The sequence below is a fragment of the Bemisia tabaci genome, chromosome 6 (assembly GCF_918797505.1).
Source record: "Bemisia tabaci chromosome 6, PGI_BMITA_v3".
In the NCBI taxonomy this organism is placed as follows: Eukaryota; Metazoa; Arthropoda; class Insecta; order Hemiptera; family Aleyrodidae; genus Bemisia; species Bemisia tabaci.
The window spans coordinates 3,834,622-3,862,249 of record NC_092798.1 but is presented as its reverse complement, the minus strand read 5'-3'; the positions used below and the strand labels follow the sequence as shown (position 1 = coordinate 3,862,249).

General features: G+C 35.2%; 1 protein-coding gene across 6 annotated transcripts in view; it reads right to left on the bottom strand.

The window, feature by feature from the left end:
- The window catches only part of Rab3-GEF (Rab3 GDP-GTP exchange factor), a 100,366-nt gene that overhangs the window by 19,843 nt on the left and 52,895 nt on the right, over positions 1-27,628 (bottom strand). For 5 of the 6 annotated variants that reach the window (XR_011900004.1, XM_072301251.1, XM_019056436.2 and 2 more), the window contains exons 3-26: positions 22,142-22,310; positions 20,275-20,410; positions 19,424-19,595; positions 16,565-16,722; positions 15,735-15,876; positions 14,479-14,637; positions 13,527-13,658; positions 13,053-13,123; positions 12,381-12,513; positions 11,611-11,666; positions 10,951-11,044; positions 10,406-10,564; positions 9,697-9,904; positions 8,933-9,034; positions 8,227-8,390; positions 7,338-7,538; positions 6,468-6,668; positions 5,814-5,970; positions 4,931-5,065; positions 4,237-4,370; positions 3,422-3,580; positions 2,900-3,097; positions 1,799-1,913; positions 941-1,098 (exon numbers count right to left, since the gene is read on the bottom strand). Coding sequence is in view for 5 of the 6 variants with exons in the window: in XM_072301251.1 (XP_072157352.1) it covers positions 941-1,098; positions 1,799-1,913; positions 2,900-3,097; positions 3,422-3,580; positions 4,237-4,370; positions 4,931-5,065; positions 5,814-5,970; positions 6,468-6,668; positions 7,338-7,538; positions 8,227-8,390; positions 8,933-9,034; positions 9,697-9,904; positions 10,406-10,564; positions 10,951-11,044; positions 11,611-11,666; positions 12,381-12,513; positions 13,053-13,123; positions 13,527-13,658; positions 14,479-14,637; positions 15,735-15,876; positions 16,565-16,722; positions 19,424-19,595; positions 20,275-20,410; positions 22,142-22,310 (3,513 nt within the window). In the remaining variant the exon portion in view is untranslated. The remainder of the gene's footprint in view (positions 1-940; positions 1,099-1,798; positions 1,914-2,899; positions 3,098-3,421; positions 3,581-4,236; positions 4,371-4,930; positions 5,066-5,813; positions 5,971-6,467; positions 6,669-7,337; positions 7,539-8,226; positions 8,391-8,932; positions 9,035-9,696; positions 9,905-10,405; positions 10,565-10,950; positions 11,045-11,610; positions 11,667-12,380; positions 12,514-13,052; positions 13,124-13,526; positions 13,659-14,478; positions 14,638-15,734; positions 15,877-16,564; positions 16,723-19,423; positions 19,596-20,274; positions 20,411-22,141; positions 22,311-27,628) is intronic. The other variant, XM_072301253.1, reaches the window with a different exon arrangement.

Genomic DNA, 27,628 nt, shown 5'->3' with positions numbered 1-27,628 from the left:
GCAATATCACAGTTCGTAAAAAATAAGTTGGCTGACTTTTGACGTGAAATAAAATATCTTGATTCTTCCATTCAGTTTCAATGTGAAAATAAAGATAGACTATTCCACTCTGAGATTTGGCAAACTAAGTGTTTTGGGACTGAAGTCTTTTTTTCCCTAACAGTAACAAAATACAACATTACAAATGAATGAAATAATATTATTTTCTTGTTAGATTCATCTTCAATTAATGGAAAAATTGTCCCATAAGCCTACGACATTCATACAAAACAGGCGGAGGAGTTGTAGGATTTGTATTATCAAGACTCGGGTTAAAATTCAATACAGCAGAGGTTATTACTTTGGTTGAAAATTTTCATTGAAGACATAAATCAAAGCAAAAATTTTAAAAATAATGATGGATAGTCAAAGTTTACAGTAAAGTTTTAAAAAAGTAAATGCAGAATTGAAGTGAAAACTACATTACGACAGGACAAAGAAGTGACTACGTATTCTCATTCTACGTGGAAAATATTTGAAATCAAAAGTACACTTCATAACAAATTTTTTGAAAAATCAAAGTTACTACCGAATTTCAAACTGATTATAAATAACTGACTAAAATAAAGGATGGTCAAAAATTGAATTGATTTTTTTCTCAATGGCCCAAGCACCAAAATCGAAGTTCTGTGTCAGTCAATGTGAGCTTGAACTCTCAGGCCCAAATGATTCGTTTAAAATGCTTATTTTAGCCATTTAATAACAAATTTTGAACCTATCACTCCAGCATAGGAAGCATCTTAGGCAACCATAATCCGTCAAAAACTCAAAATCCAAAATTTTGGCACTCGGACCCCTCAGAGAAAAATCAGTTCAACTGTTTACGGGATGAGTTGAAACACAAATGGCTCAAAAAAATTATGAAACTGAAAGGAGTAGGGATGGAAAGGATAAAGCTTACTTCTACATCAACAGAGGAAAGTTTGGAGAGGAGCATCTGCCGCTTTTGGTTGAGGAGAGCTTTGAACACATCGGTGGTAGAGTGACTCACACTTTCGTCTTCAGTCTGCGGCTCTTGCGTCAGTCGAACGGAGGGGAGTGATGCGCTGGAACTTTCACCTGTGAAAACATGCAAAAATGGAAGTAGATAATACAAATTCTATGCTGACCAATAAAAAATGAAAGTGCATAATTTTTGCAAAATAAGGAGCATGTAAGTGTGTCGTATGGCATTGCTTCAGGGCTAGATACTTAATCATTAGTACCTTGTTGTTGCGATAATGACACTGGAATGTCCAATAATTTTTTGCAGGGCAGGAAAGAGGTATTGGATATGTGATTTTTTTCTTTTTTTAAAACTTTCGTTCATAAATAGCAGCTACAAAAACATATTAAGGTACTGTGCAAGGGTATGTACAACCGTATGTGTACAGAAAGAAACAGACTGTATAAATTGGACCTCGTGTTCCTAACTTAACATAGATAACAAGACAAGATAAGATTATGGAACTGTAAAGAGAGATACATTCATATGCATTATAAAGTTCTGAAAATCGCTTAATAAAACTTTTGAGGGTTCATTCGGGATGCTATAGAACACTTTTGAACGTCTAAAGGTAATGAAATGACCTGTGGCTTTTCTTATTCATTGAGCTGTGTGATTGAACGACTTCATATTTTAAAAAAAAAATCAATTTTTCATAGTAAATCACTGAAATAAATAGAATCAATTCTTCAGGAAAATTCACTGACATTGATTTTTATTCTCGAAAATCGCTGGTTTGGATTCCAATGAAAAGACAAAATGTAAAAAACTTACCATAGGCACTAGCTTGGGAGGATTTTCGGGACTCGATATATGAAGAGGGCACAGGTGAACTGCAGGGACTTGAAGGTGACCTTAAGTTCTCGTGACTTCCAAATGGACTCGATTGCTGAAATACAAGAATGCAACGTTAATAAATGGGTTCGTATGAAAAATATATGTACCTAAGATTCAAGAGAAATGCTGTTCATGCAGGAATTGTAGACTTTATATAATGTCTGCAAGACAGTATTGATACCATGAGATGTCAAACTTCATGCAGCAAGATCAATTTTGGCTTCAAAGAAAGATACTAATTTTGATGCAAATGGATTCAGAGAGAAAGTAAGGAATAAATGAGCTAACTTAGATAATTTTTTGCAAGTACATGTTTTCAATGGCTGATTTGTGCTGATTTCATTTTCCTGGAAGCAATGAATTGAAATTGTGTGATCTGAACTTTTCAGAAGTGCTCCCTTTAAATATTTTTGCATACTTAACTGTCTACATATTCATGGGCAAAAAAATCTTTAGTGACCTCGAGAACTCTAAATATTTCAAACTGTTTTTATTGAGAGAACTTCACAAAAAAAAATTGCTAAATTAATATCCCAGGATATTGAATATTTTCGCAATAGCTCTGGAATGTTGATATAAATACTTCAATTGATTCCATATCGCAAGGATGTTAAATTAGCAGCCAGAGCGTCTCGACATTTTGGAGTTGTTGTCCAGATTTTCAAAAACTGGCATGTTCACGCAGTATTCTGATCCCATGTTCATTGTTCCAAGCTATTGCGCTTCTCAGTCAATAGTTTCTTTTATCAAAGCCATGTTTGGAGTTTTACCCTGCTGATGTTCGTGATTCTATGGCTATTCCCAAGTAATGAATACATTTGCTCAGTGTCTTCAATCTTTCAAATTATGATATAGATTTTTCGATTTCTCAGGGTGCAGAATGCCTATTGGAACTTAGACTGCAAAAATGTTAGGAGAAGGGGAGGGGTGTCCCTTTGTGGAGTTCATTTCAGTAGTACTTTCATTCATTTCAATAGTACTTTGCTTACACGAAAATTTTTTGCTGGGCGCCTTTTTATCAAAGAGCTCTTCAATTACCTGCGAATCAAAGTTGATTGTCCCAACGCTAGCAGCCTCAGCCATATCTTTCGTCCAGAAATGCGTGTGCGCTATTTCCAAGACCTGAAATGCAGACGCCATTCCACCCAGCCCATAATTTGAGTACGTTACTTCTAATCCATGAATTATATACTGTAAAATTTTGATCATTCCTTTCCAAACTTGCTTGCTAATACACTAAAAAAAAACCCAACAAGAAGAGATTTATTAGTGAAACATCATTGTAAAAATGCACACAGCACTGCAAAAATGCAGATTAAAAGACTAACTTTTTAATTCATTGAATTCCTAAAAAGCTCTCAAGTAATTGAAAACTGGTTGCTTAGTTAAATTAAATTTTAATCAATTAAGAGATGAGACTCAAAAATTAAGCGCTGGACAGTCGTTACTTATCTCTCATGCTGATGTGTTGTTAATATGTAATGACTGTCTCAAGAGACAAGTTTCATACAAGTGGCTTCACTTTGTAAGTAATTAATCACTTGAAATTGCCAAACTTACCACATCGTCTATGTGATCTGCTGGTCCTATTCTTCGATCCAGCGTTAAATTCAATTTGCTAACTACTAAATTTCTATTGCTTTCGTCCTCTAGCAATTTCTTCAGCCTGGTAACTTTTAACCAACTTACACCTTCACCCTCTAGTACTTGGTTTATCACCTAAAAAGAAAGCAAAAGAGTTAAGATTGGGCAAGAAAATACAATTCCACTTGAATAACATACTAACAGCTCATACCACTAAAGGGCCTTTGAAAAATGGGGACAAAGCTGGTTTGAGTCCTTTGCTGTTGTAAAGCATGCTTGCCTTGCTGAGAGGGCTTAAAAGACCGACTGGAAAACTGAATCAGAATAAAATGCACTTGATAATACCTATTTACCTGTCACCAACTCTGTCTGATTGCGAACTTTTTTTTGGAAAAAATTTCTTCCAAAGATCACTACGAGTTTGTGTTTTGACCAATATACTCAGATTCACTTTGTCTTTTAAGTCAATAGCTTTCAAAAAACTGAAAAGGAGGTCTTTCATATTAAAAAATTACACGCATGAGGAATTCTACTGGACGGAGAAATTTTGATACAAAGCAATAGCTTGATAGATTGATCATCCGTCCTTACTTCTTTATCTGCAGGTCAAAACAAGAGGGCGTTTTTGTCAGATGACCTGATAGCAAAATCGATAGAGCACAACGAGAATGATTTTTTCAACTTCAGGTTTTATTTGACTGCAGGGTTGAACAATGTGGAAAAAAATGTCACATGACTCTCTCTTCTTAAGTTGAAAAATAAAGATTTGTTAAAAAAATAAAGCCACTTACATCTTTCAAAAATGCCTGATTTTCTAGATTATTGGATGAACGCTCAAGAGTTTGCTGCTTCTGCAGTTCATCTTGTCGTTTTTTAGGACTAGAATGGCGTATTAAGGAGGATCTCTCGACTAGACCTTTTCGACCTGAAAAAAGTAAAATACGATAAAGATGATGAGACACTTCATAGGTCAGGTGGATATTTTGATACTCATTTACAAATAAAAATTTTCAACTATCAACCATAAAACTTCCATCGCATTTAAGATATTTTGACAGTGTAGGAATAGATCATAACGGAAAGATCTCTAAACTTTTCCTTTCATCATGATATGGAAAAAAAAATGGAATTAAAAATGAATAATGAATATATAAATGGAAAAAGCACCTTCATTTACATTTGCTTTAAAAAAAGCATGAATCCCTGAAAGCAAGCAATTGCAAGATTAAGAATTTCTTTAAAACCTACTTTGTAATGAGACCAAAAAATGAATAAAATACTAAGATGATCAGCAAATTGGTTCCTTGATCCTGTTGCATGCTTTAATTTAGGAATTAAGTTGTTAAGTTGCTATTTAAGGATTAATCTAATTTAAAGAATGTACGTTCTTTATAAAAGTTATCGATTTGCCCAAAGTGGAAATTATTCAAACTGATTGACTCCTTTCTATTATTCAAACATATTTAATTTAATCGCTGAAATTACCTCTCGGGAAAGGACCAAAAGGTTGCGGCTTCTCTCGTGATTTCTGCTGCTGCAAAGGCGACTGTGGCGTGAAAAATCGTGGCTGCCCTTGCTGCTGTTGTGGGTTGAAGTTTTCATTTTTAGAAGTTTTATTACCTGAAAGTGAAATCAATGCCAAAGTTATTAAGTTTGAAGATTAAACAATGATAGGATAACTTTATCATTATTAAATGTTCATCACTCCTATGTTGCTCCAGTGATCCAAGAAGAACTGGGTGCCTACAAAGCTAACCAAGACTTAAGACCTCAAAGCCTACAATTTTCTCTTATGAACCAAAACGTTCTCAGAGCTACTCAATCAGCTTTCCGCTGGCTCAGCGATTTTAAGGCAGAGTTAAAACGTTGAAGGGGCTAAACGCGTGATGCAATTATTTCGAATTCCACGTAGGTAAAATTACATAATCACAAAATGAAGGGGAATTTCTTTCCGGTAGACTCAGAGACTTTAACGCAGGAGTAGAAAAGTTGAATGGGGCAAAACGCTTGATACAACTATTCCGCTTTCCATGAGGACAAAATTGCATATCCAGAAAATGAAGGAGAACATGGTGTTCTATATCATCCCAACTATCAGTTCGTCAAACGCAACCTTCAGTTTGTCAAACCCATCTTCCAGTTTGTGTAACCTAACTATTGTGGTTGAAAGAACTGATGAAAGAAGTTCGCATGTACACAAATCAAAAAGTCGTTTTTATTTTAAAGAGTGGACCTTCAACGCACTGATTTTAACAAGACAAGGATGTTAGGTTATTACTACACATAACAATTAGGTTACGTAAGTAAATAAAAATCTAATAAATTTTAAGTGCAAAAAATTGGGTAGAGATTACAAATGATGCCTTACCAAAGAAGTCACTGAACATACTAGTGGTCTGGGCAGCAATTCCGTTGAGATCACTGCTGATATTAGAAAAGAAATCTCGACTAGTTGTTCGGCTCATGTCAGAATTGGCAACAGTCTGGGATGGGTTTTGTGAAACGTCCGAGTCCCTCCTTCCAACCTGAAACAGAAGGAAGCAATGATATATTTTTTCAGGGAGAATGAAAACACATCTTGAGCAAATAGTATTTGACTCTGCTTACAAAAAAGTGGGAAAAGCAAGAGAGTTCAATGAGGCAGATTTTAATTAGTACCACTGTCCAATAACTCTTTCAGTTCAATTGTTTTACAGATACCTAATTTGGTATAGAAAGGTGAATAATTCAATCAAAATTTATTTTAAAATCTCTTTCTAATAAAATGAAAACTATAGAAAATCTAGAATTGATTTTTACATAACAAATGAAAATGATTCAGGTAAATACCACGGGTAAAAAATATAGCTGTTACAATTGCACAGCAAAATTATTTTGCAGTTTTTTGATGCGATCAGTGGTTTCCGGTCAAACGTTAAAAAACTTTTTTTTTAAAAAAAAGGAAAATATATACTGGTTCAAAATTATGATTAAGATAGGATTATGATAAATGCATGACGATCTGAATTATGTTGTAACAAACCTTGAGTAGCCCTTTTTTGGAAGCAACTTCCTTGGCACTTTTCGTTAGATCGCCGATTGTGTTTTTGCCTCTGTATGTCAGATCCTCGAACGTGTTTTTACTCACTCCAGCAGCCGTTTTACTGGCTTTGATTGCAGTTTTGCTTGCTTCTTGCACAGACTTGCTTGCTTCTCCAGCAGCTTTCTTGGCGTGAATTGTTAACTGAAAAAATAATAAAGATGATTTATGTATTCATACTGATGAATTTCGGTCCCTAATATAAAATAAAGAAATACATCATGTGAATGTTCTGACAAAATGCCATGATAAAACACCAGAGAAAGCAAAAGTTGCCGGATTCAAAAAACACTGTGATGAATTTGGTTCTTCCTTGGTAAAAGCTGCCCATTCATGACTGAAGTTCGAAAATAATTCAGTGATTTGAGGAAATGTCTGATCTGAATGATTTCGATCAAAAAGCGCCGATGAGCCATCATATTGAAGCTGATAAAATTGAACAGAAGTGTGCAATACTTATGACCTTAATTTTTTTTATTTATTGTGCACTTTTTCACCAAAAGAAATATACACCTTGTACATAAAAGTTAAAATAAAGAGTATTTACATACGACTGAGTAGTTCGTATCTTATTTACAATTATGAACTTATGAGCTTGAGGCTAAAAAATTGAGTAGAAAATGAGAGCTTGCCTTTCATTTTTTCTGACAGTATATTCTGCAACAAGTATTTCTCAGAATAACTACTACCCTTTTTTTAGGGGGGAAAAAAACCTCTCATCTCTTCTGTCCCATGATACTTTTTCTTCATCCAAAAATTGTGATGAGAGAGAGCAGGAGTGGAGAAATTTCTAGAATTAGTTTAATGAATTACCTTATCTACATGCGCTATCAATCCTTCTTGACTGCTCTGTCTAGTTGTTTCCCGCACTAGTTCCTTCGCTTGGTCCAAGAGTGATCCTTGGCTGCCCTGTCGTGAAACAGAAGGAGTGGGAGGTTTCGTTGCTTTGGGTGTTGCAGTCATCGTTCCTGAGTTCGGAGGCGGCGGTGGGGGAATCGCTCCAGCAGGTGGAATCTAATGAGAAGGTAAGAAAAGATACATCACAAATTGATCAATACTAAAAAGCATTAGCTATATGTACTTTCTGTACACTTTTTTGACTTGTAACAGTACTTTAGTGATCAAATTCATTTAGCAGAGCATTTACAGAGAAAAAATTATTTTGTTGGGAGACATTTCGGATAATACAATTTCCTTTTCTTATCTCGTACCATAGTAAAAAAAGCTAAGCCGATTTCCATGTGTGCAGCGCTATCTTTGTTCTAATTGGTCAATCAATCAGCCAACCGGAAAGCGGCATTGCCTTGACTTTCTAATAACTTTCTTTCCAAATAATTGTGGTTTTTGGATGAATCCAGAAAATTTTTTTTGTTGATAGTCATTTCGAATAATTCAATTAATAAAGACAGAGAAATGTTCAATTATTTTCTTTTATTTTAGGCAATCAATTCTGCAAAAGAGCTATAATCACACAAAAGAGATTTCAAAATTTCACCATTGGAAATTAAAGAGGGAACATCATAGTTATTTTATAGACCTACTGCTAGCAGGTGCGGCGACCGGTTTCTCTATTTCTATTTCTAAAAAAGTGTAGAAAAAAAATACATGACTATTTCTAGGGATTTTGCTGCCTCCAAGTACTTTTAAAAATCCTGTAAAGGTTCCACAAATTTAGACTGACAGTCTTGAAACAGAAACTTACGATTTCTTGAACTCTGAATTCTGGAGAGCTCAAATCGCTGGGACTTGAAGATCCGGATGACATAGGAGACTGAGGTGATGGGACTGGTTGTAGCTCACCGGGCAGCTGAAGAGAGGAGGGTGGATGATACACCGCCTCAACGCCAGCACCGACCGGTCCACTTTCTACAAAACGACAAGGAAAACAAATTAGAATTGACAAAGAGTTGAAAATATAAACAAAAATCAAACTAAGAAGGGAAGAAGAGGGGAAAAAATTGGACCATTATTTTCCGTTCATCAGGTGTAATAAACAATATATTTATGAAATTATTTTTAAAAAAATCTGACAGCATTACCCAGATTAATATAAATAAAAAAGAATAAATCTTCAGATATATTTTTACACTTTTCATCTTGGACTTTTACTTGGGTCATTTTTCAATCTTATTAAACACTCCGACAATCAAATTTTAAATATGTAATGACAAACAGCGTACTCCAAAATGATTTCATTTTCACCTATTGATGTTAAACTTTCTTGAAACTTTAAAATTTGACGTACTGGTAAAATGCTGAAGTAAAGGCAGCAAATTGACTTTAATGGTGGTGCCACAACTTTTTGCGCCTTAAAATTAAGGAAGTATTGCAGTGAAGAACATTCACCCAGCGACAGGATTGAACACCAATTTGTAATAAAATTAGAGAGAACACAAAATGAATCTTACTTGAAGAGATGTCGGATGAGATGACTTCTGATACAAGGTCACTTAGCGAAGAATATGAGGAACTTGTACTGTCAGCGACTTCTGAATCAGACCCGCTCTCATCTGAAATTAATAAAAATTGAGAAGAATGCAAGATTTGAAAAACATTTCGAAATTGTGTACTTAAAGTGAAATAGTAAAACAAAATATTGTGAGAAAATGTATGAATTGATTTCCCCCCCCCCCTGCTTCTTTCTTTCTCTCCACCCTCCCCTTCCGATAAAAGAGGGACGTTGCAATAAACTTAAGTTTCGCTAACATTTCAAATTCAGTATAATATTCTCTTTGAAATTGTTGAAAACGTATTTTCAACAGTTAAAGACTTTATGTGTTATTTTATCAATGTATTCAACACTCCTGGTTTTGGTTTATCTATAAGAACAATTTGAAGCCTGAGTACAAAAAATGCGCAACTCAATTGCTCAGTTAAAAAGTCTCCTATTATGTTTCATTTTCATCAAGGGGTGCTAGTCAAAATATTTCCTTGCGCTTTTCTGTGAATGTTTCGGAATGCAAGGGAAAAATTCAGAGACAATTTCAATAAAAACCGTGGGTTAGTTCTCCTTCAAAAAATAAAGCATGAGCAAAGACTTACATCACAATCTGAGATGGATATTTTTCAACTTTAACCATCGAATTATATTATTTTAAATTATTTCATTTTGAATCTTTTGATTGACAAATCAATGTAAACTATGTAAATTTAGACCAAAATTGACATTTACCAGTAGGTTGTTCTTGCTGCGGCATATGTTTCAATACTCCTCCAAGAGAGCTTGCATCGTCCCAAACAGAGAATTTAACACACTCTAAATTGCTTGCAAACCACTTAGCTTTGTCTCCAATCTGCGAAGGATCATAGATACCATTATGGACTCGCAGAAATACTTCATTGCTTGGTGTTAAGGACCATTCAGCTAAAAATTCCACAGCCTGGAAAAAAAAATAGATTTGATTAAGATCATGACAAATTACACCTAACATTATTGTGAATACTTTGTAAAAATAGACGGAGTAATATGCTTGTAAGAGATAGAGAGAAGAAAAATAAGAAAAATTAGATTTTCAAATTATTTAAATGAATTGTTATGGATTTTTGCAGTACAAACTCTAGAGGATTTATCAAAAGTAGTATTTCAGGCATAGAAATTGTAAAAAAATCATTGTATAGATGATGTTTCCCATGAACACAGCATTGAAACTTCTAATTTGTCGTGCTCATGTTCGTTAAAATAGAGTCCTGCTGAAGACACATTGCTATTTTGTAATGACAAACCAGCCTAAAGGATGAACTTTTGATTCAATTATTACAATGCTAATTTTTCATTAATTTTCAGAGTACATTTTATTAAAATCAAATTTATTTACAAGTCACCCTTTTGCAAATCTGATGTATTTTGTTACTTACAGATATGAAAAAAAAAATTATCTTACCTGACTTCTTGCAAATTTACTGATAAATTGAGTAATCCTAGGTCTAGAGTGTAAAAAACTGTTGATCTGCAGTGCCACAACTGGCCGTGGGTAAAGTCTTAAGGTTCTCGTATGCTCCATAAAATTGCCAAGAAGATTACTAGAATTAAAAAATCGAATCTGAAAAGGAAAAGAGTGAAAACATTAGTCATTTAACACCAGGAAAATGAGAGCATTAGATACAACTTTAGCAAAAACGACACTCTACTAGAATCTTGGAAGCTAATGTTGGAAGCTATAGAGACGGAGACTGTAAGTAATTTTGACTGACTAATTTTGTCAAAAAATTTACAAGAAAATGCAGTGTAAAACAAGTAGATAAATAGTAAATTAGTAATTAGTAAATAGTAATTACATAGTAATGAAATGGGAATCCTGCAATGAAGAGTAAAACTTTCCCAGAGAAAGAAAAAGAAGAATCAAAAGGGGAGCGATGAACCTCTTGTACTTTTTTATCTGACAGACGTATAACAAATTTACTTTGAGTATACAATAAAATGACTTACCATTGCAACCCTGGTAGCGATATCAACAGAATCAACATCATTTCCATACAAGAAGGGATTTGTGGATTGCGAGTGAATGTTTGGTAACGAAGGCCTGGTTGAAAAAATAAAAAAAAAATTAACTATGTTATTGGATAAGTTTGGAAAAAAAATGGATGGTTCCTATTAAAATCAGATCTTGTGTAATATTGAGATGATATAGTGATACTGCTAATACTGCAATACTACTACTAGAATACGCAACTACTAAAACTCAATTTGCCTTTTAAGAATTTAGGAGTCTGTTTTAAAAAGATAAGTTGTTGCTGCAAGGGTTAAAATATAATGGAAGAGACAGAAATCAACATCTGAAAAGACATTAGTACTACAATTTTTAAAAAAATAGAAATATACAGATCAAACACCTTCGCAACTTGCAAATGCTTAAAATTTTCATAATTGACTGAAAGTGAATAGGTGGTCTTGCTGAAACACTCTACAGGCATACAGTAAAAAAGAATAGAGAAGGAAGCAGACCTTAAAAATTTTTTGACATGTTCTTCTGTCTTTGGGTAAATTAACATATTTTTAAATGGAAGTAATTATCATCTGCTGCTGGTTCCAAATTGAATTCATTTAACTTGAAGAGCTAAAACAAAAGAGGATGGATTGGAAACTTACCGCTGATTTTCTGAGGATTGAAACTGACTCGAAGGTTCTGATAGACTTTTGAGTGCCTGTAAAAAAAAGACCAACAAATTAAAAAGGGGGGGGGGAATCATGATTCTTTTACATCCAAAAAATTCTGGTCTCAAAACTTAATTTGAATTTTTTTTTTATGGACACGAAGGAATCATACAGGATGGAGTAATTTTGGAAATTATGAAACTTTACAAAAGAAAGATCAAAAGCTTAACCCTAAACTAAATGATTGCTTTGACTATTTGAAAGATATTTCCTCTCTTATGAAAATAAATCCATGTTAACGATGAGTTGGACGTATTTATGCAAAGAAGAAGGAGAGCCGGGTGGGAAAGAAGGAGCGTCCTCCTTAGATGATGGTCATGAAAATGAATGGGAATTATTAAGCGCTAGTGACATCAGCATCGAAGATAAAGACCCACACACTTTTTGATTCATGAGCCCGGTCCACAACGCTCTTGACACATGCCAACGGCTCATGAGTTAGCATATTTTGATGTTTAGCTCCTTTTGATTTAATGTCAAATCCCACTTTTCCATTTTCCCGAAAGGAATCATGGCCACTTTTACACTGTTTCTCATTCAGTTCAAATGAGCAGATCCCATCTTTCCCACACATCTCTGGTTCCTTTCAGAAAAAATAGTTCAGTTTTGGTACCAACCTCCGATAATTTAACAATCTCTTTTGTACTGAGTACAAAGATAAATTAAATATGATAATAATCTTTTTGGAGTTGGATTATACAAACCTGATTTAAATGGTTCTTCAGAATTGAACACTCGGGCTCAGGTAAAGGCGGAACTTCTTCTCTACAACCACTAGGTGGAGTGATACAATTTCGACTAGAATCTAAATTAATAAGCCATACGTCATCAGGTAACCTGGAAAATAAAAACAAAGAAAAGGTTATTCCAGAGGGGAAGAAAATGAAAGAATGTAGAGTATTGAGGAGAAAAGGATGTCGACCAATGAAACTAATTTGAAGAAATACATTAAATTCAAAATTTAAGTAACATTGTTGCATATTACAGGGGGACATTCATTAAAATTGTTCATTATTTTGTTGTAATTTTTGAACAGAGTTTAAATAACAAAAAAGCAACAAGTCGCATCAAGTTTGAACTGAAAAAAAGAGGTTTGAAATTTCAAACCCTCCATGAGACTTAATGTTTAGAACAACGCTTGGCGACAATTTTCATTATCAAAATTTTTGTTCTCAATTTTGAGTTTGAAACAGGGGAAAATTTACAAATCGTTAAATTTAGAAGTAATCCTGACTCATTTTTTTTTCTTTCAAAATGCATTTCACTTAAACTCGGTTGAGTTGTTAATGTAAGTATGAAGTTAAGTTTTATCAATTATTCTGCATACTCTACACGAACAAACTGCTGATTAAAAGGGCAAAAAAAAGCAGACTTACTGAAAATTTCTTTTCGTCATTAGAAAATTCTCCGGTATTCCAATGACATAAGGGGTGGGCGCCAGCAGTAACTGCAAAAATTAGGAAGAAGATTCAAACAATCTGCCACATTTTTATAAAATTGCCTAAAATTCCTCTATATAAAAATTATTTCTTACAGTCTAATGTTCCTCACTTTATCTTTTTTAGTGTAAATTCTACAGACAATGAGACAGGAATAGGAATATCTGAATTAAAGCTGCTTAAATGGGGCCATTTGCATACTTTAAAAAATTTTAAAGCTTTTATCAAGAGTCAACAGATTTTGAAAACAGTCAATTTTTACTACAACTTTCCAAGATAACTGTATCAAAATTTTTGGGCAAGAGCTTTGACAGACTTCTTGAAGGGCGGTAAATTTCAAGACAAAAGCCAAAACATTGGCGTATTAAATTGTATTAAAGTATGGGTAAAAATAGAAAGAGGTCGGCTTACCTGCTCAGCACAAGCCATACAGGAAGGAAGCAAAGGTATCACAGGAAACATATACTCTAATGGATAAATTAGCGCTACAAAAGACATAACGCACATTGATAGGGCGTTGTAATTTTTAGACTGAATCACCAACTGTGAACAAAAAAATAAACGAAAAAGAAGTTAAGAAAGCGAGTAAGTTGGTGGTACAAACCAAATCACGTTGATTTGTGGGGAAAAAAACCAGAGATGAATAAGATATGAATTAGAATTCGAGCCGAAAGAACTCTAAACAGAAAACTAGATATTGGGTTAAATTTTGTTGTTGTTATAAATGGCGCTTTTTACAACATCTTGGATATGAGGGATCTTCTTTCTTCTACAACCAGGTGGATTAGGCCGACAAACAGAATCTAACGCCTCTGAATGACAACGGTGTACAGCACAGCAGCGAAACACACAGAGATTGGCACAAGCCTAATTGAAAAACGCATGTGAGAATGGTGAAAAAAGAACTTTTCAGTCTTCTTGTTTCCTTGAAAACGACATACAGATGGTTCAATTTCAAAAAGGTTTTCATGCTCAGGAGATCATGAAGAATATCATCAAAGGATAGAGATATTAGCCACTGCAATGCCGAAATCTATGGGATTCTGAGCAGGGTTCTTCATAATTTTTGTTTGTTTGTTTGAGAGTTACCTATGGAAGGAGAAAGATTGAAACTAGTTTTAAGTTGAAAAATATGAAAAAGTATACCGAAACACGCATATTGTTGAATAAGGTTTAATGGCTTGGACAATATGCGTTATTCAACAATATATATAACGTCATATGTATTCAACAATATGCGTGTTTCGGTATACTTTTTCATCTTTACCATAACAGCCTGCGAGATGCGTTTTTCCAGTTTTAAGTTCTTAACTAGTAGGTTCTGAAAAGTGGAAACAGCAAAAAACAAAAAAAAAAAACAAACCTTGTGTTCTAATAAAATGAGAGAAAGTACGTTGAGGCATGTGTCCACGCCGAGTAATTCTAAAGGCAAGTGAAGCGGAAAATCGACTAGGGCAAATCTCGTGTGGTCTGGTAAACAAAACATGAACGGTGAGTGGAGATGCGGGGATAAAACTTCCACCTGCAAAAATAAGTTAGACAAAACGATAAAACTTAATAGGTTCAGGTTTACAAGAGATAAAAAGCTTTATCAATCAAATAAAATTTAAAAACTGAATATTTTCGCCGGTTCTCTTGTTGGAAGAAGATTAGATCACAAATTTTCAAAACTGTAAATGTGAAGGAATAATGTTGTTATACTGACAAATAAAACTAAAAGTCAGGAAATTTTATTTTTTGCTCAGAATTTGGACAAACAATACTCATCGCCTCACATCTGTTGCGTAAGTAGCTAACTTGAACTACGTATAAGAGTGAAACATGAAATTTTACTTAAAATAGGCTAATGTTCATTCCTTTTTCAGATTAGTTTAAATTTTTTATCGAAGACAAGGAAATTTTGAATTTTCTAATTTTTCTAAATAGGTATCGATGGCTGTGATATAAAAATTTAAAATCTCAAGATTGCAATGCTGTAAGTCTTTGCTGATACAGTATTCTCTTGCTGTAACAACACTCATTATAACACAAATCTCTCTTTTACAAAGGAATTGCCTGGTCTGTTGAACGATTTTCTTGCTATAACAAAAATCTCTCTTTTGCAAAGGAATCGCCCGGTCCCTTGCCGATTTGTTACAGCAAGAGATTAGTTTATTTCCTTTTTTTAACGGAAAACTAAACAACACTAAGTACAGCTTCTGATTAAATTGTTTGGGAATTTCCTTTGCTCATTCTAAAAAAGTCACACAAAATAGGAAAGGAGGCATTGTGATTAGTTTCTCTTCAGGAAAATAAAACGTAATCAAAGATTACCCACTTTTCACATTTAACCATTGATATTTTCAATAGTACCGCGGTTTCTTCATTTATGAGAGTTTTACTCTAAAGAGATAAAAATCTAAATTTTTCATGATTTTTTCAACGGACAAGATATTTCCCTCGTTTTTTCTTTACTAACTAAAGTTTTTCATGCTTATGGTTTTTAAGGCTTTTCTGCTGCTTGCAAGCTTGTTCTGGATGCGCATTTCCTTTCAGAGCATTGGTTCATGATAAGAGTAAATGCTACAGGGCGAGAATACACATCTAATTATCAGGTTATTCATGGGTTAGTTTACAAACCTCCACTCTAGTTTTGCCAGGAACAGGAACTGGGGCACTAAGCAACCTTAGAATCCACATTTCTATTTCTCTAACATCGTGCAGAACGATAGAGGAAGCTCCTTCTATTGGTCTACCAGTTAGTACACTCCATACACTATCCCTGAAAACAGAATTTTTTTTCATTAGATCCCATTATGATTTCTGATCATTTGCGAGCAGTGTAAGTGAAAGTCACAGAAACTACATTCAATACCATGCTTTGTCTTGTGACCCATTTTGAAAGTCTAGGTAGATTCTAGAAAGGTTTGGGACAATCACATTATCTGTAGACTCAAGAGAATATAATTTCCTGACTCTTCCAGGTTTTCCTCGACTGAAATGATGAAAACTCTTCTTCTTTTCATACAGACAATCCGCATATGTCGAATTAAGAGGGAACAATTATTGGCGTTGATCTCACTGTAGATGACTTTTTGGGAATTTTTGCAATTGAAAATATTGCTTTTCAAAACATAGATTCATTGCGGAAACAAAGACCAATACAGTATACACTCATCCCAACAAACTATTCATCCTAACAATTTCCACAGTCCATTTCCACAGTTAACTTCCACATAAATTTTATTACGGTGAAGTATGAATAAAGGGTATGAGAGCTTACGTATGTGAGCATTTCTGCCAATCCTTCCATACTTTTTTCTTTTAATGAGGATGGATAGTTAATTCATTTCAGACTACTTCTGTTTTCAAGAGGGACAAAATTGCCACTTTCATATGTTCACTGTTTTTACAATATTTGTGCGTATTGAGAGTTTATGAGAGATGAGATCAGAAATTTAAAATCTTACCTACTAAGTTGTCTACATGCACCAACTCTTCGCGGTGATGCATTTCCATTGCAAGCATCTATCAGTCTTTTCAAAATTAATAAACATTCCCTAAATGTAGAAAAGAATGGGTGGTGGGATAAAAGGCACAGTGAAGTTAACGAGTGATTCCGCAGTTTCTGAAAAAAAAAGAATTACGAGAAAAATCATCATTACTTTCATAGATGGAGAAAATATCACAAAAATTAAAAACTCATCTTGTAATATTTGGATACTGAGATTGCCTCAATGTCTGAGATCGCCTTGGTCACAGAGGGTGGATTTCAATGAAATTTAAAAAAATATCATACATCGTTTATTTCATGGATGATAGCCTTGAAATTTAATTTTTTAATGTTTCAGAGAAATTTCATTCCGAGACTGCATGAAATTTTGTGTAAAATTTCAAATTCTTATTTTTCATGAAATTTTCTACTTAAATTAGGAGATAATACTATCTACCATCACCATTCCGTAAATATCAAAACTTTGGAAATTTGACCTCGATACCCTTCGATTTCCCACAAGATGCTTTTGACGAGGCAAATAAAGATGCAAATAGAAAAGCAAGAGGTGATTTCGATTTTGAATTCTATGCAACCCTAATATGACATTATAATCCTTCTCCTCTTGAAGATGCAAACAATATGAGGTATATTGTGAAATGCAGATAGATTACTGAATAACTTATCGCTATTCGTAAGATAGTGCAAATGGGATGAAAAAGGGAAAAATAGTACGGATAATAGCAATCTTTCTAAATAATGGATTATGATTAATTGTTACATAATACTTTGAATACAATTCTACATAAAAGTGAGGATAAAATATACCTTGACCACAAAAGGTTTTAGTATTGAAGAATAACCAAGGTGATGTAATGATCGTTTTTATTAATTTACTTAGGACCTTTCAGCATTTCGCCATCTTCAGAGTACAGTCAATAATACATAAATATATCACAGTTATTACACTTTCATCCTAAACTAAGTAACATACATCAAGGCACATTATACAAATAGTCTTAAATACGAGAGAGTCAATATTACCTAGCATTGCTTCTAATCAAATTGTAATCATTCAACTCTGGTGATTGTTGTTACATGAATTCACCGATGCATCGATATCTCACTTGTCAGAACTTTCCTGATTCATTAATAGGTCGCAGCACCTCCTGATGAGCGGGTTTGTTGCTATTTCTATTTCAGTTTGAATATTAAGTAAGTTTTCATTTCTCATTGTGGCCAATGTTATTTCTAATTTTTCTAAAACTTTCAGCTGATTAGGATCTCTATTTTTGTGCAGAATTTTGGCCTCATTGAAATTAATTTTATGGCCCGTATTTTTCATATGTTTGAATACATTGGATGTTTTTTGCTTAGCATGCTCTTTGACTCTAACTTTGATGGATCGCTCAGTCTTTCCTATGTATTTACTATTGCATGTTTTACATTCTATTTGGTAAATACCTGAACAATTATCATCCGATTTTTCTTGATGATTTTTATTTTTGTTTTTACTGGCCATTTTTTTAATTCTATCGATCACATTGTTGTTAGTACTAAAAGCTAGTTTGTGGTCATGTTTTCTAAAAATTTTATCCACAATATTTGTGGACTCATTACAGAAATGCATTTTCCTATATTTTATTTTCTGTTTTTGCTTTTGTTCCTTGATCTCACTGTTTTCATAAATGCAGAGAATAGAATTAAATTCAAGATATACCGTAAACCTAATGCAACCAATGCCATAATACCATACTATTCGAATCATCCTACTAATCATAAACATGCGGCTATACATGCCATGGCACATAGGCTGCATAGCATACCACTTGACCCAGAGGAGAAAAACACAGAGATCAGCATTATATATGACATTTGCGAAAGCAATGGATATCCAAAATATTTAATAAATAACATTATCAATAAGCACAAAAATATTGCTGAGGATAATAATAAAAAACAAAAGCAAAAACAGAAAATAAAATATAGGAAAATGCATTTCTGTAATGAGTCCACAAATATTGTGGATAAAATTTTTAGAAAACATGACCACAAACTAGCTTTTAGTACTAACAACAATGTGATCGATAGAATTAAAAAAATGGCCAGTAAAAACAAAAATAAAAATCATCAAGAAAAATCGGATGATAATTGTTCAGGTATTTACCAAATAGAATGTAAAACATGCAATAGTAAATACATAGGAAAGACTGAGCGATCCATCAAAGTTAGAGTCAAAGAGCATGCTAAGCAAAAAACATCCAATGTATTCAAACATATGAAAAATACGGGCCATAAAATTAATTTCAATGAGGCCAAAATTCTGCACAAAAATAGAGATCCTAATCAGCTGAAAGTTTTAGAAAAATTAGAAATAACATTGGCCACAATGAGAAATGAAAACTTACTTAATATTCAAACTGAAATAGAAATAGCAACAAACCCGCTCATCAGGAGGTGCTGCGACCTATTAATGAATCAGGAAAGTTCTGACAAGTGAGATATCGATGCATCGGTGAATTCATGTAACAACAATCACCAGAGTTGAATGATTACAATTTGATTAGAAGCAATGCTAGGTAATATTGACTCTCTCGTATTTAAGACTATTTGTATAATGTGCCTTGATGTATGTTACTTAGTTTAGGATGAAAGTGTAATAACTGTGATATATTTATGTATTATTGACTGTACTCTGAAGATGGCGAAATGCTGAAAGGTCCTAAGTAAATTAATAAAAACGATCATTACATCACCTTGGTTATTCTTCAATACTAAAATTAAATATGGTGTTGTTCAAATCAAACTTTATTAACAAAAGGTTTTGGTTCTTTACCTGTCTCTTGCGACTAGCTCTGGGAGACGGAGAATGGGATCCACCGCTTTCGGAATCATTTCCTGGCAGGGGCGCAGGAAAAGATACCAGCCTAGACAGTGGATAGTCTGAGTCCCGTTTGCTCGGAATATCCCTCTCAGAATCGCTTGGAGCTACATTACTTTTATAATCACTGAAATCGTGAAAGAGAAAGATATGAGTAATTATTCATGCTTAGCTGATAGATTGCTGTTACTACAGTTCAACTTGACGTTGTGTGTTTTTTTCATACCAAGATGTTCATTAAAAGCTCTTTATAAATCGATATCAAGACCTCGATTTAAATTTTTTGGAAATACTTACCTATCCTTTTCTTGCAAACAGCGACATTTGTATTTTTTAATCGAAAAAAATTTCTAGTGCCATTTACTCAAATAATAATATACTTGAAAAATAGGATGATAGGATAGGTTTGAAAAAACTCCAACTTGATACCTTTGAGCTCTGTATGGCATTGATGAAACAATTTTTAAAATCTGTGAATTTACTGATAGGTAAAAATTATCAAAGCTAATTTCATCAAAATGTCTGAAAATTAGATTTGGTGGCAGTTTGGAACTATGGGAAATGAGGCTTTGTCCACACAATCGCGGTTCGCAGAACTTCAGGTGAACTTGTTCCCGGAGCTTATTGTAACTCACCTATAACTTATTCCGAGCAATAGCTCCGCTAAACCACAACTCCTTGAACTTATTTGCCCAAAAGTTCTGCGAGCCACACTTGCGTGGACAAGGTCGAAGCTTTAAAAAACAGGTTGGAGGTGTTTTACAACCTTCAAACTCATAAACACAAAACTATGAGGTTAAACTCACCTAGAAAAAGCAGAATCAGAACTTTTCTCCATACTTTTGCACCATGATTCTCTGCGTAACTGACGGTCTCGATTCGAGTCTCCACTTCTTTCAATTGGTCTATAAAAATTGACGCAAATTCCATACCTACATTTGCCTGCAATTTGAACAAATGGATATAATTATGGATAAATGTACAGACTAGAAAATTTATAGCATACGTTTATACCTTTTTAGGAGATCTAGATAGGGTCTAAAAAAACATGAAAAATGAATTATTTTTGGATGAATTTTCAGCACTGTTATGCATATTTTCTAGGTTTTTTGTTGAAGTTTCTTGTGATCATTTAAGACCAATACATCATGAAGACTCTAACTATGTTAATCTTGAAATATAAAGATTGACCAAGGAGTTGATATAAATGTTTCAAACAACTCAATTTAACACAATGAGTTTTGGGTGTTTCCATCATCGATGGTAAAATTTTAGAAATGTGTATCTGGGTTTGGAGTGTTGGAGATTTTCTGCCATACTTCATTCTCTACATGAAACCCTCTGAACATCTATTCTTAAAAACTTTCATAAATTTTCTTCTCTTTGTATAAATTATGAATGCAGTGAAAAATTCAAGCCATGATTTTGGTATGGTCTCTTTTTAAGAAGTAAAATGAGAGCGGACATGTTGAAATGCGGCAACCCAAGTACGCATTTTTGCAGTTTCAGCATTGTTATGTTGTATCAAGCTAAGTCACACTTTTAAGGATCAAGTAAAAATAAATTTAAGGAGGAGGATGCAACAGATAGAGAATGGATCTCATGTCGCAAAAATAAATTACTCTTGTTTCATCCTTAATTGAGGGGCTTGGAGGACAAGGAGCATAAGTGCAATCTGTGAAAAAATTGAAATTGTAATGATTTTAAGTAAAACTAGTTTTAATGCATGTTCTGTCCAAGAGATCCATTCTGCTCATTGATGTCTATTTCTAATTCGCTTCAAAATTTCAATTTTTAAGCATCAAAAAGTTAGTTTGAACTTTCTTTCCACCATGAAGATCCATGTAATTTCGAAACTTCAAACATGTATTTCTCGAGAGAGAGCAGAAACTGCACTTATGTGTCTTGTCCTCTAAGCCCCTCAATTGATCATTTTCACTTTTCCTGAAGGATTTAATGCAAGACTTCAAAATGCGTTACCAATAGGATGTATTCATGATTATTTATCAGAAAAATTTAAAATTCGTGTGAATTATATGATGGAATTTTTTAGAAAAAAGTGCGTCCTCAAAGGTGATAAATGGTATCGGCTGCTATGAAACGGTAAAATTAAGAGAACCAATTTTATTCGGTAAGTATAGAGAACTTTACGTGTGCCTGAGGGAAAATTCCATAGAGTACATAGAGTCGTAATGTCAATGGGAGAGCTGGCGCCATGTTCTGCTCGACGAGTTCCGAGCCCGGTGTGCGCCGAGTTTAGGTCACTTTTTTGATACATGTTCGATCCAAAATGGCGGAGTGGAATACGTTGTGTTTCCTATCTTCTTTGTTTACATCGGATGGCCATGGGCGTAGCTAGGGGGGTCCTGGGAGGGGGGCCTGCTCCCCCCCCCCCCAGAAATCTCGTGGCCCCCCAGAAAAACAGGATCCTCCATTCCTCACCCCCCGCTCTCCTCATCACGAGAGGTGGTCCCATGCCCCCCCCCCCCCAGAGAAATTTCCTAGCTACGCCCCTGCGGATGTCCGGGTACCCGTGTATCGCAAACAATCGATTATGTATCGAAAAAGTGACCCGGCGTCACAGAGGAGTTTCAGAATTCGGGACCTGGAAAATGCTTAAAAGTGCTCACCCACTTACATTACGACTCTATGTACTCTATGGAAAATTCTTACCTGAATCTTTATCCGTTAGAGTGAACACAAAAGAGTAAGCATCCTTGAGAACGGTTCGCCGAGGTCCGATGGAAATGCATCCCTCTGGCTGACAAAAATACACCATGTCTAAAGGCATTGGAAAATCTTTGTGATCCTCAGCCGGATACCGCCGCAAAAGCTCCGGTAACTGTCAAACAAAGCAAAATAAATAAATCAATACAACATTTTTAGAGGAGAGATAGGAATTTAGGTCATGTTTCATACATCTGTGAGAAAACAATATTCAGGGAATTTTAAAAACTTCTGCTGGGTGTTTCCAAGACTTTCGACTCCACGGTATCTACTAAAACTGGCTGGCAAAAATTAAGTGCTTTTACAGTACCTTTCCAAAAAATTCAGTACCTCATATGCAGAAGAATTCAATACTTGTTTGGCACCTTTACGTTGATTGTTGATTTGAGTTTCTATTATTTAGTTTTATTTCTTACCGCTTGTTTGCTTTTAATTCTCTTATAAAAATTATCCATTTGCTAAATGCAATCTTAGCTTGAACACACTTAAACTGTGCGGTCAAAGCTGCAAAGGCGGCAGAGGAAGGCTGGCGTGGAGGCTACTTCGATTTAATATGAATCTATCGCCATCGCATTGCTAAGGCGCAATGATACAACTATTCGCACTCTCCGGAATGCGTGAGGTATCACGCCGCAATTGAAGGCGTTTCAAAACTACAAACTTTACACATCGGGATTCTACGGTCGCATGAAATTCGGAGCATGAGATGAATAAAGTGACTGATCTCACGAGCTAGTGCAACAATTATGCACACATCTCCTCGTTTCAATTTTTTGTTTGTAGCTTTCACTCCAGTTGATAATGAGCGAGTAATTTGCTCGGATGTATTGTCGTTCTATTTAGGCTTCCCATACACATTTTTACTGTCTTCCTCGTATTTTTTTGTTAATAATTCGATATAAATCTTCCATCACATTGCTAAGCAGAGGCGGATCCAGCAATTTGGCACCGGATTTCCTCCATAGATTTAAACCTATGCTAAATTATCGATTCGTGTTGGAGCACCTGCCCCCTCCGAGAATCGATAAAGAGCCTCCCAAAATTTGGCCCCTTTTTAGGTATTCGATTCGACCATCGGACCAAGGTTTAAATGGAAGCTTATATTAACAGAAAACTTAGGAAAAAATTTCAAGATGAGTATAGGAACCGTTTTCGAGTTACGGGGGGGCAAAGGGGTCACAATCCGGCCTAATTTTTTGCTGTTTTCTTGTAGAATTGATGTATCGGCGGGGTTCTTATCGTTGTTAACGCATGTGTAGCACATGGATTCCTACGTGTTTTTACACGTAGAATCGATTTTTAACGTTGCCGAATCGATATACTGATCGGTTAAATCGATTTTGAACGATTTATTAAGGAAAATCGATGATTCTTCAGGATCGAAATTGTTTATTTTCGATTCATGAATGAATAAATGCATCTGAAATGACTAAAGCACACGTAACCCTATGTATTTTGATACGTAGAATTGATTTTTAACGTTGACGAATCGATTTATCCATCGTTTGTATCGAATTTTTGCGATTTTTTACGGAAAATCGATGACTTTTCGGAATTAGAATCGGGTTTGCTCCATCCGAGATCGGAGATATGTACCCAACATGATTGGTGCACATCGACTCTTACGTATTTTTATACGTGGAATTGATCTATAACCTCGATAAGTCGATATATCGATCAATTGTATTGAACTTTTTCGATTTTTTGCGGAAAATCGACGGTTTATCGGGATTAAGATAGGTGTCTTTCCATCCGAGATCGGAGAAATGTACCCTTTATGATTGGAGCACATCAATTCTTCCGTATTTCTACACGTAGAATCAATTTTAAACGTCGACGAGTCGATATATCGATCTGACATACACAACTCTTGCGCGATTTTTTACGGATATTCGATGGTTATTTTGGACTGGCATTGGAAACATCTACCAGACATGACTGGACACATCGATTCGTTTGTGATTAGTCTCGCAAAATCAATTTTTAAGAAGTCGACGAGTCGATACATTGACTGGTCGTATTGATTTCTTGTGATTTTTATGGAAAATCGATTTTTTGAACAGGAATGAAATTGGTTACTAACGGTCCGAGGGTGAGGATATGCACCTGACATGGTCGAAGCACGCCGTTTCCACGTACTTTTACACGTAGAATCATTTCGTGTCGGGTGCATTCCTTCATTCCCATTTTGATTAAAATCAAAATTATTTCAACTTCAAGAAACCATCAGATTTCCGTAAATCCCAAAAAATTGATTGGTCAGATCGCCAAACCGACTCGTCAACCTTAAAAATGATTCTAAGTGTAAAAGTACGTGGAAACGGCGTGCTCCGACCGTGTCAGGTGCATATCTCCACCCTCGGACCGTTAGTAACCAATTTCATTCCTGTTCAAAAAATCGATTTTCCATAAAAATCACAAGAAATCAATACGACCAGTCAATGTATCGACTCGTCGACTTCTTAAAAATTGATTTTGCGAGACTAATCACAAACGAATCGATGTGCTCCAGTCATGTCTGGTAGATGTTTCCAATGCCAGTCCAAAAGAACCATCGAATATCCGTAAAAAATCGCTATTACGTATCTCAATCCCGATAAACCGTCGATTTTCCGCAAAAAATCGAAAAAGTTCAATACAATTGATCGATATATCGACTTATCGAGGTTATAGATCAATTCCACGTATAAAAATACGTAAGAGTCGATGTGCACCAATCATGTTGGGTACATATCTCCGATCTCGGATGGAGCAAACCCGATTCTAATTCCGAAAAGTCATCGATTTTCCGTAAAAAATCGCAAAAATTCGATACAAACGATGGATAAATCGATTCGTCAACGTTAAAAATCAATTCTACGTATCAAAATACATAGGGTTACGTGTGCTTTAGTCATTTCAGATGCATTTATTCATTCATGAATCGAAAATAAACAATTTCGATCCTGAGGAATCATCGATTTTCCTTAATAAATCGTTCAAAATCGATTTAACCGATCAGTATATCGATTCGGCAACGTTAAAAATCGATTCTACGTGTAAAAACACGTAGGAATCCATGTGCTACACATGCGTTAACAACGATAAGAACCCCGCCGATACATCAATTCTACAAGAAAACAGCAAAAAATTAGGCCGGATTGTGACCCCTTTGCCCCCCCGTAACTCGAAAACGGTTCCTATACTCATCTTGAAATTTTTTCCTAAGTTTTCTGTTAATATAAGCTTCCATTTAAACCTTGGTCCGATGGTCGAATCGAATACCTAAAAAGGGGCCAAAATCAGCCTCTTTTTTGGGAGGCTCTTTCCATATGTTTAAATGGAGAGAAGACAATGTTGCTAAGGCGCAACGATACAACTAATCGTACTCTTCGGAATGCGTGAGGCATCACGCCACAATTGAAGGCGTTTTCCAAACTGCCGACTTTCCATGTAGGGCTTCTTGTGTCGCATAAATAGAATGCCTACTAAAACTGGCTGGCAAATATTAAGTACTTTTAATACTTTCTCAGTACATTCCCAGTGCCTTTCCAAAAAAAATCAATACTTCCTAAGCAGAAAAATACTTCTACTTATGCAGTGCTTTTTTGGTACCTTAGAGTGAGGAAATTCGAAAATTGTCGAAATTCGCGCGCAAATCGCGAGAAAAATTACGTAACCGGGAACTTCGAAGCTCACTGGTGGCCTGAGGATCAACTGGCTTCACAATAAAGATCTAGGGGGAAAATACTTCACTAAAAATCATTGCGCAACGGATTACATATTTTCCGGGCTGTTTTAAAAAACACCCGTGGGATGAAACAACAAACTCTGAATCTTTATAGACAATGTCCGTACTTTTTCAGTACTTCCATGCGCCTTTTAAAGATTAGTACCATTTCCGGACTTTCCGGACCGGTAGACACCCTGAACTCAAAATACGAAAATTTCCACCAGACTTTTCGAAGGAATTTGGGATATTCATGAAATCTTTTCCTTCCGATAACAATTCACCAAAAAAAAAACCCCGCATGGCAAGTTCCTGAAATACACTCAAAGTTATTCTGGAAATTAGCAAAAAATCAGCGGAATGCCGAGGTTCAGAAGATAATTCATTAAATTAGCGAAAAGAGGGAATTACATTTAAAAGCTAATCTTTCGGCATAGCTACTGATGAGAGGTGAATGAAGACACGAGATTTGATTAGAGCGGCTATTTCAACCGAAACTTCAAGTAGGGTGACCGCAGATAATTAGAATAGGAAAACCCAGGCTGTTTCAGGTCTCTATTGTATAATTTCCATACAATCCCTTAACGTTTGAGATAACACGAGGTAAACGAGGTAACAATTTTCGATCCGGCCAAAAAAAGAGCCGAAACAAGCGACTCAACAACCTTACAACTTCTTCAACTTTTAGATTCAACTTTTTCCCGACTTCTGAATCATGTTTTTCTTTTTCCATAACTTCTCTCGGTTTTCAGGTTTCCCATGGCTGTGGCCATCCTGCTCAGACTTTCAGAGGAGTAAAAGTTGTTGGAGGGAGCGAAAACTTTCATCTCATTTCAGAGAATATGACTTGCAGTTCGGTCTAAAGTGCTGAACATTTCAAGGGAAAATACGACATAAATATTCCTCAAAAATAAATAACTTTATAAAAAAAAAAACTGGCAACATCCGAAAGTTCATGCGGCGCTTTTTCACGGCACGGCAGCCCGGTCCACCGACGATGACGTCGTTCCGAAGAAAAAACAGATAAGATACTGAAAAAGAGAAAAAAAGAAGAACTAGAGGAACAGGAAGACTTTATTTTTCTTCATCTTTTTCTAAATCTCCTCCTTTTTCTTCGTATTTCGATTTGTAATGCGCCTCCGTACGTCATGTGATAGGAGCCCTAAGCTACTGCACATAAGGTTTTTTTATCTCTTTTTTTTTTTTTTTTTTTTTTTTTTTTTCCCCCAGAACTATTCCCATGTGGATGTGACATACAGCTTTTGTTCAATTTCATCCAATTATGACGAGCCTCGGGTCTAAAAGACGGAGTAGGTTTAAGCACACTGGGCTTCATTTCTTGGCTAGATTCCCTGTTCGCCTAAGAGATTAACTTTCCTGAGACTTTAATATCTTTTCCCATCTTCGGCTCCATTCGCAATCAACCGGAGCGGCACGTGTTGCTTCTTCGCAGAAACGGAAAATACGAATCCCGACCCTGCCACACCGTATGGTCATTGGTCACACTGCTCCCGTGCCGTAATTTCAGGATTCTCATAATTGCTTCAGTGATTTGTCTTCTCTTTGTAAAGAATATTCTGTGAAAACTTCAACAAGTCAACTCAACAAGGGGGCGGTCTGGAAGTGCAGACACAGTGCGGAAACTCCCTATAAAAGTCCGGAATTTTTTGCTTCATGCCACAGGTGTTCTTAAAACAACCTGGAAAATATGCAATCCGTTGCGC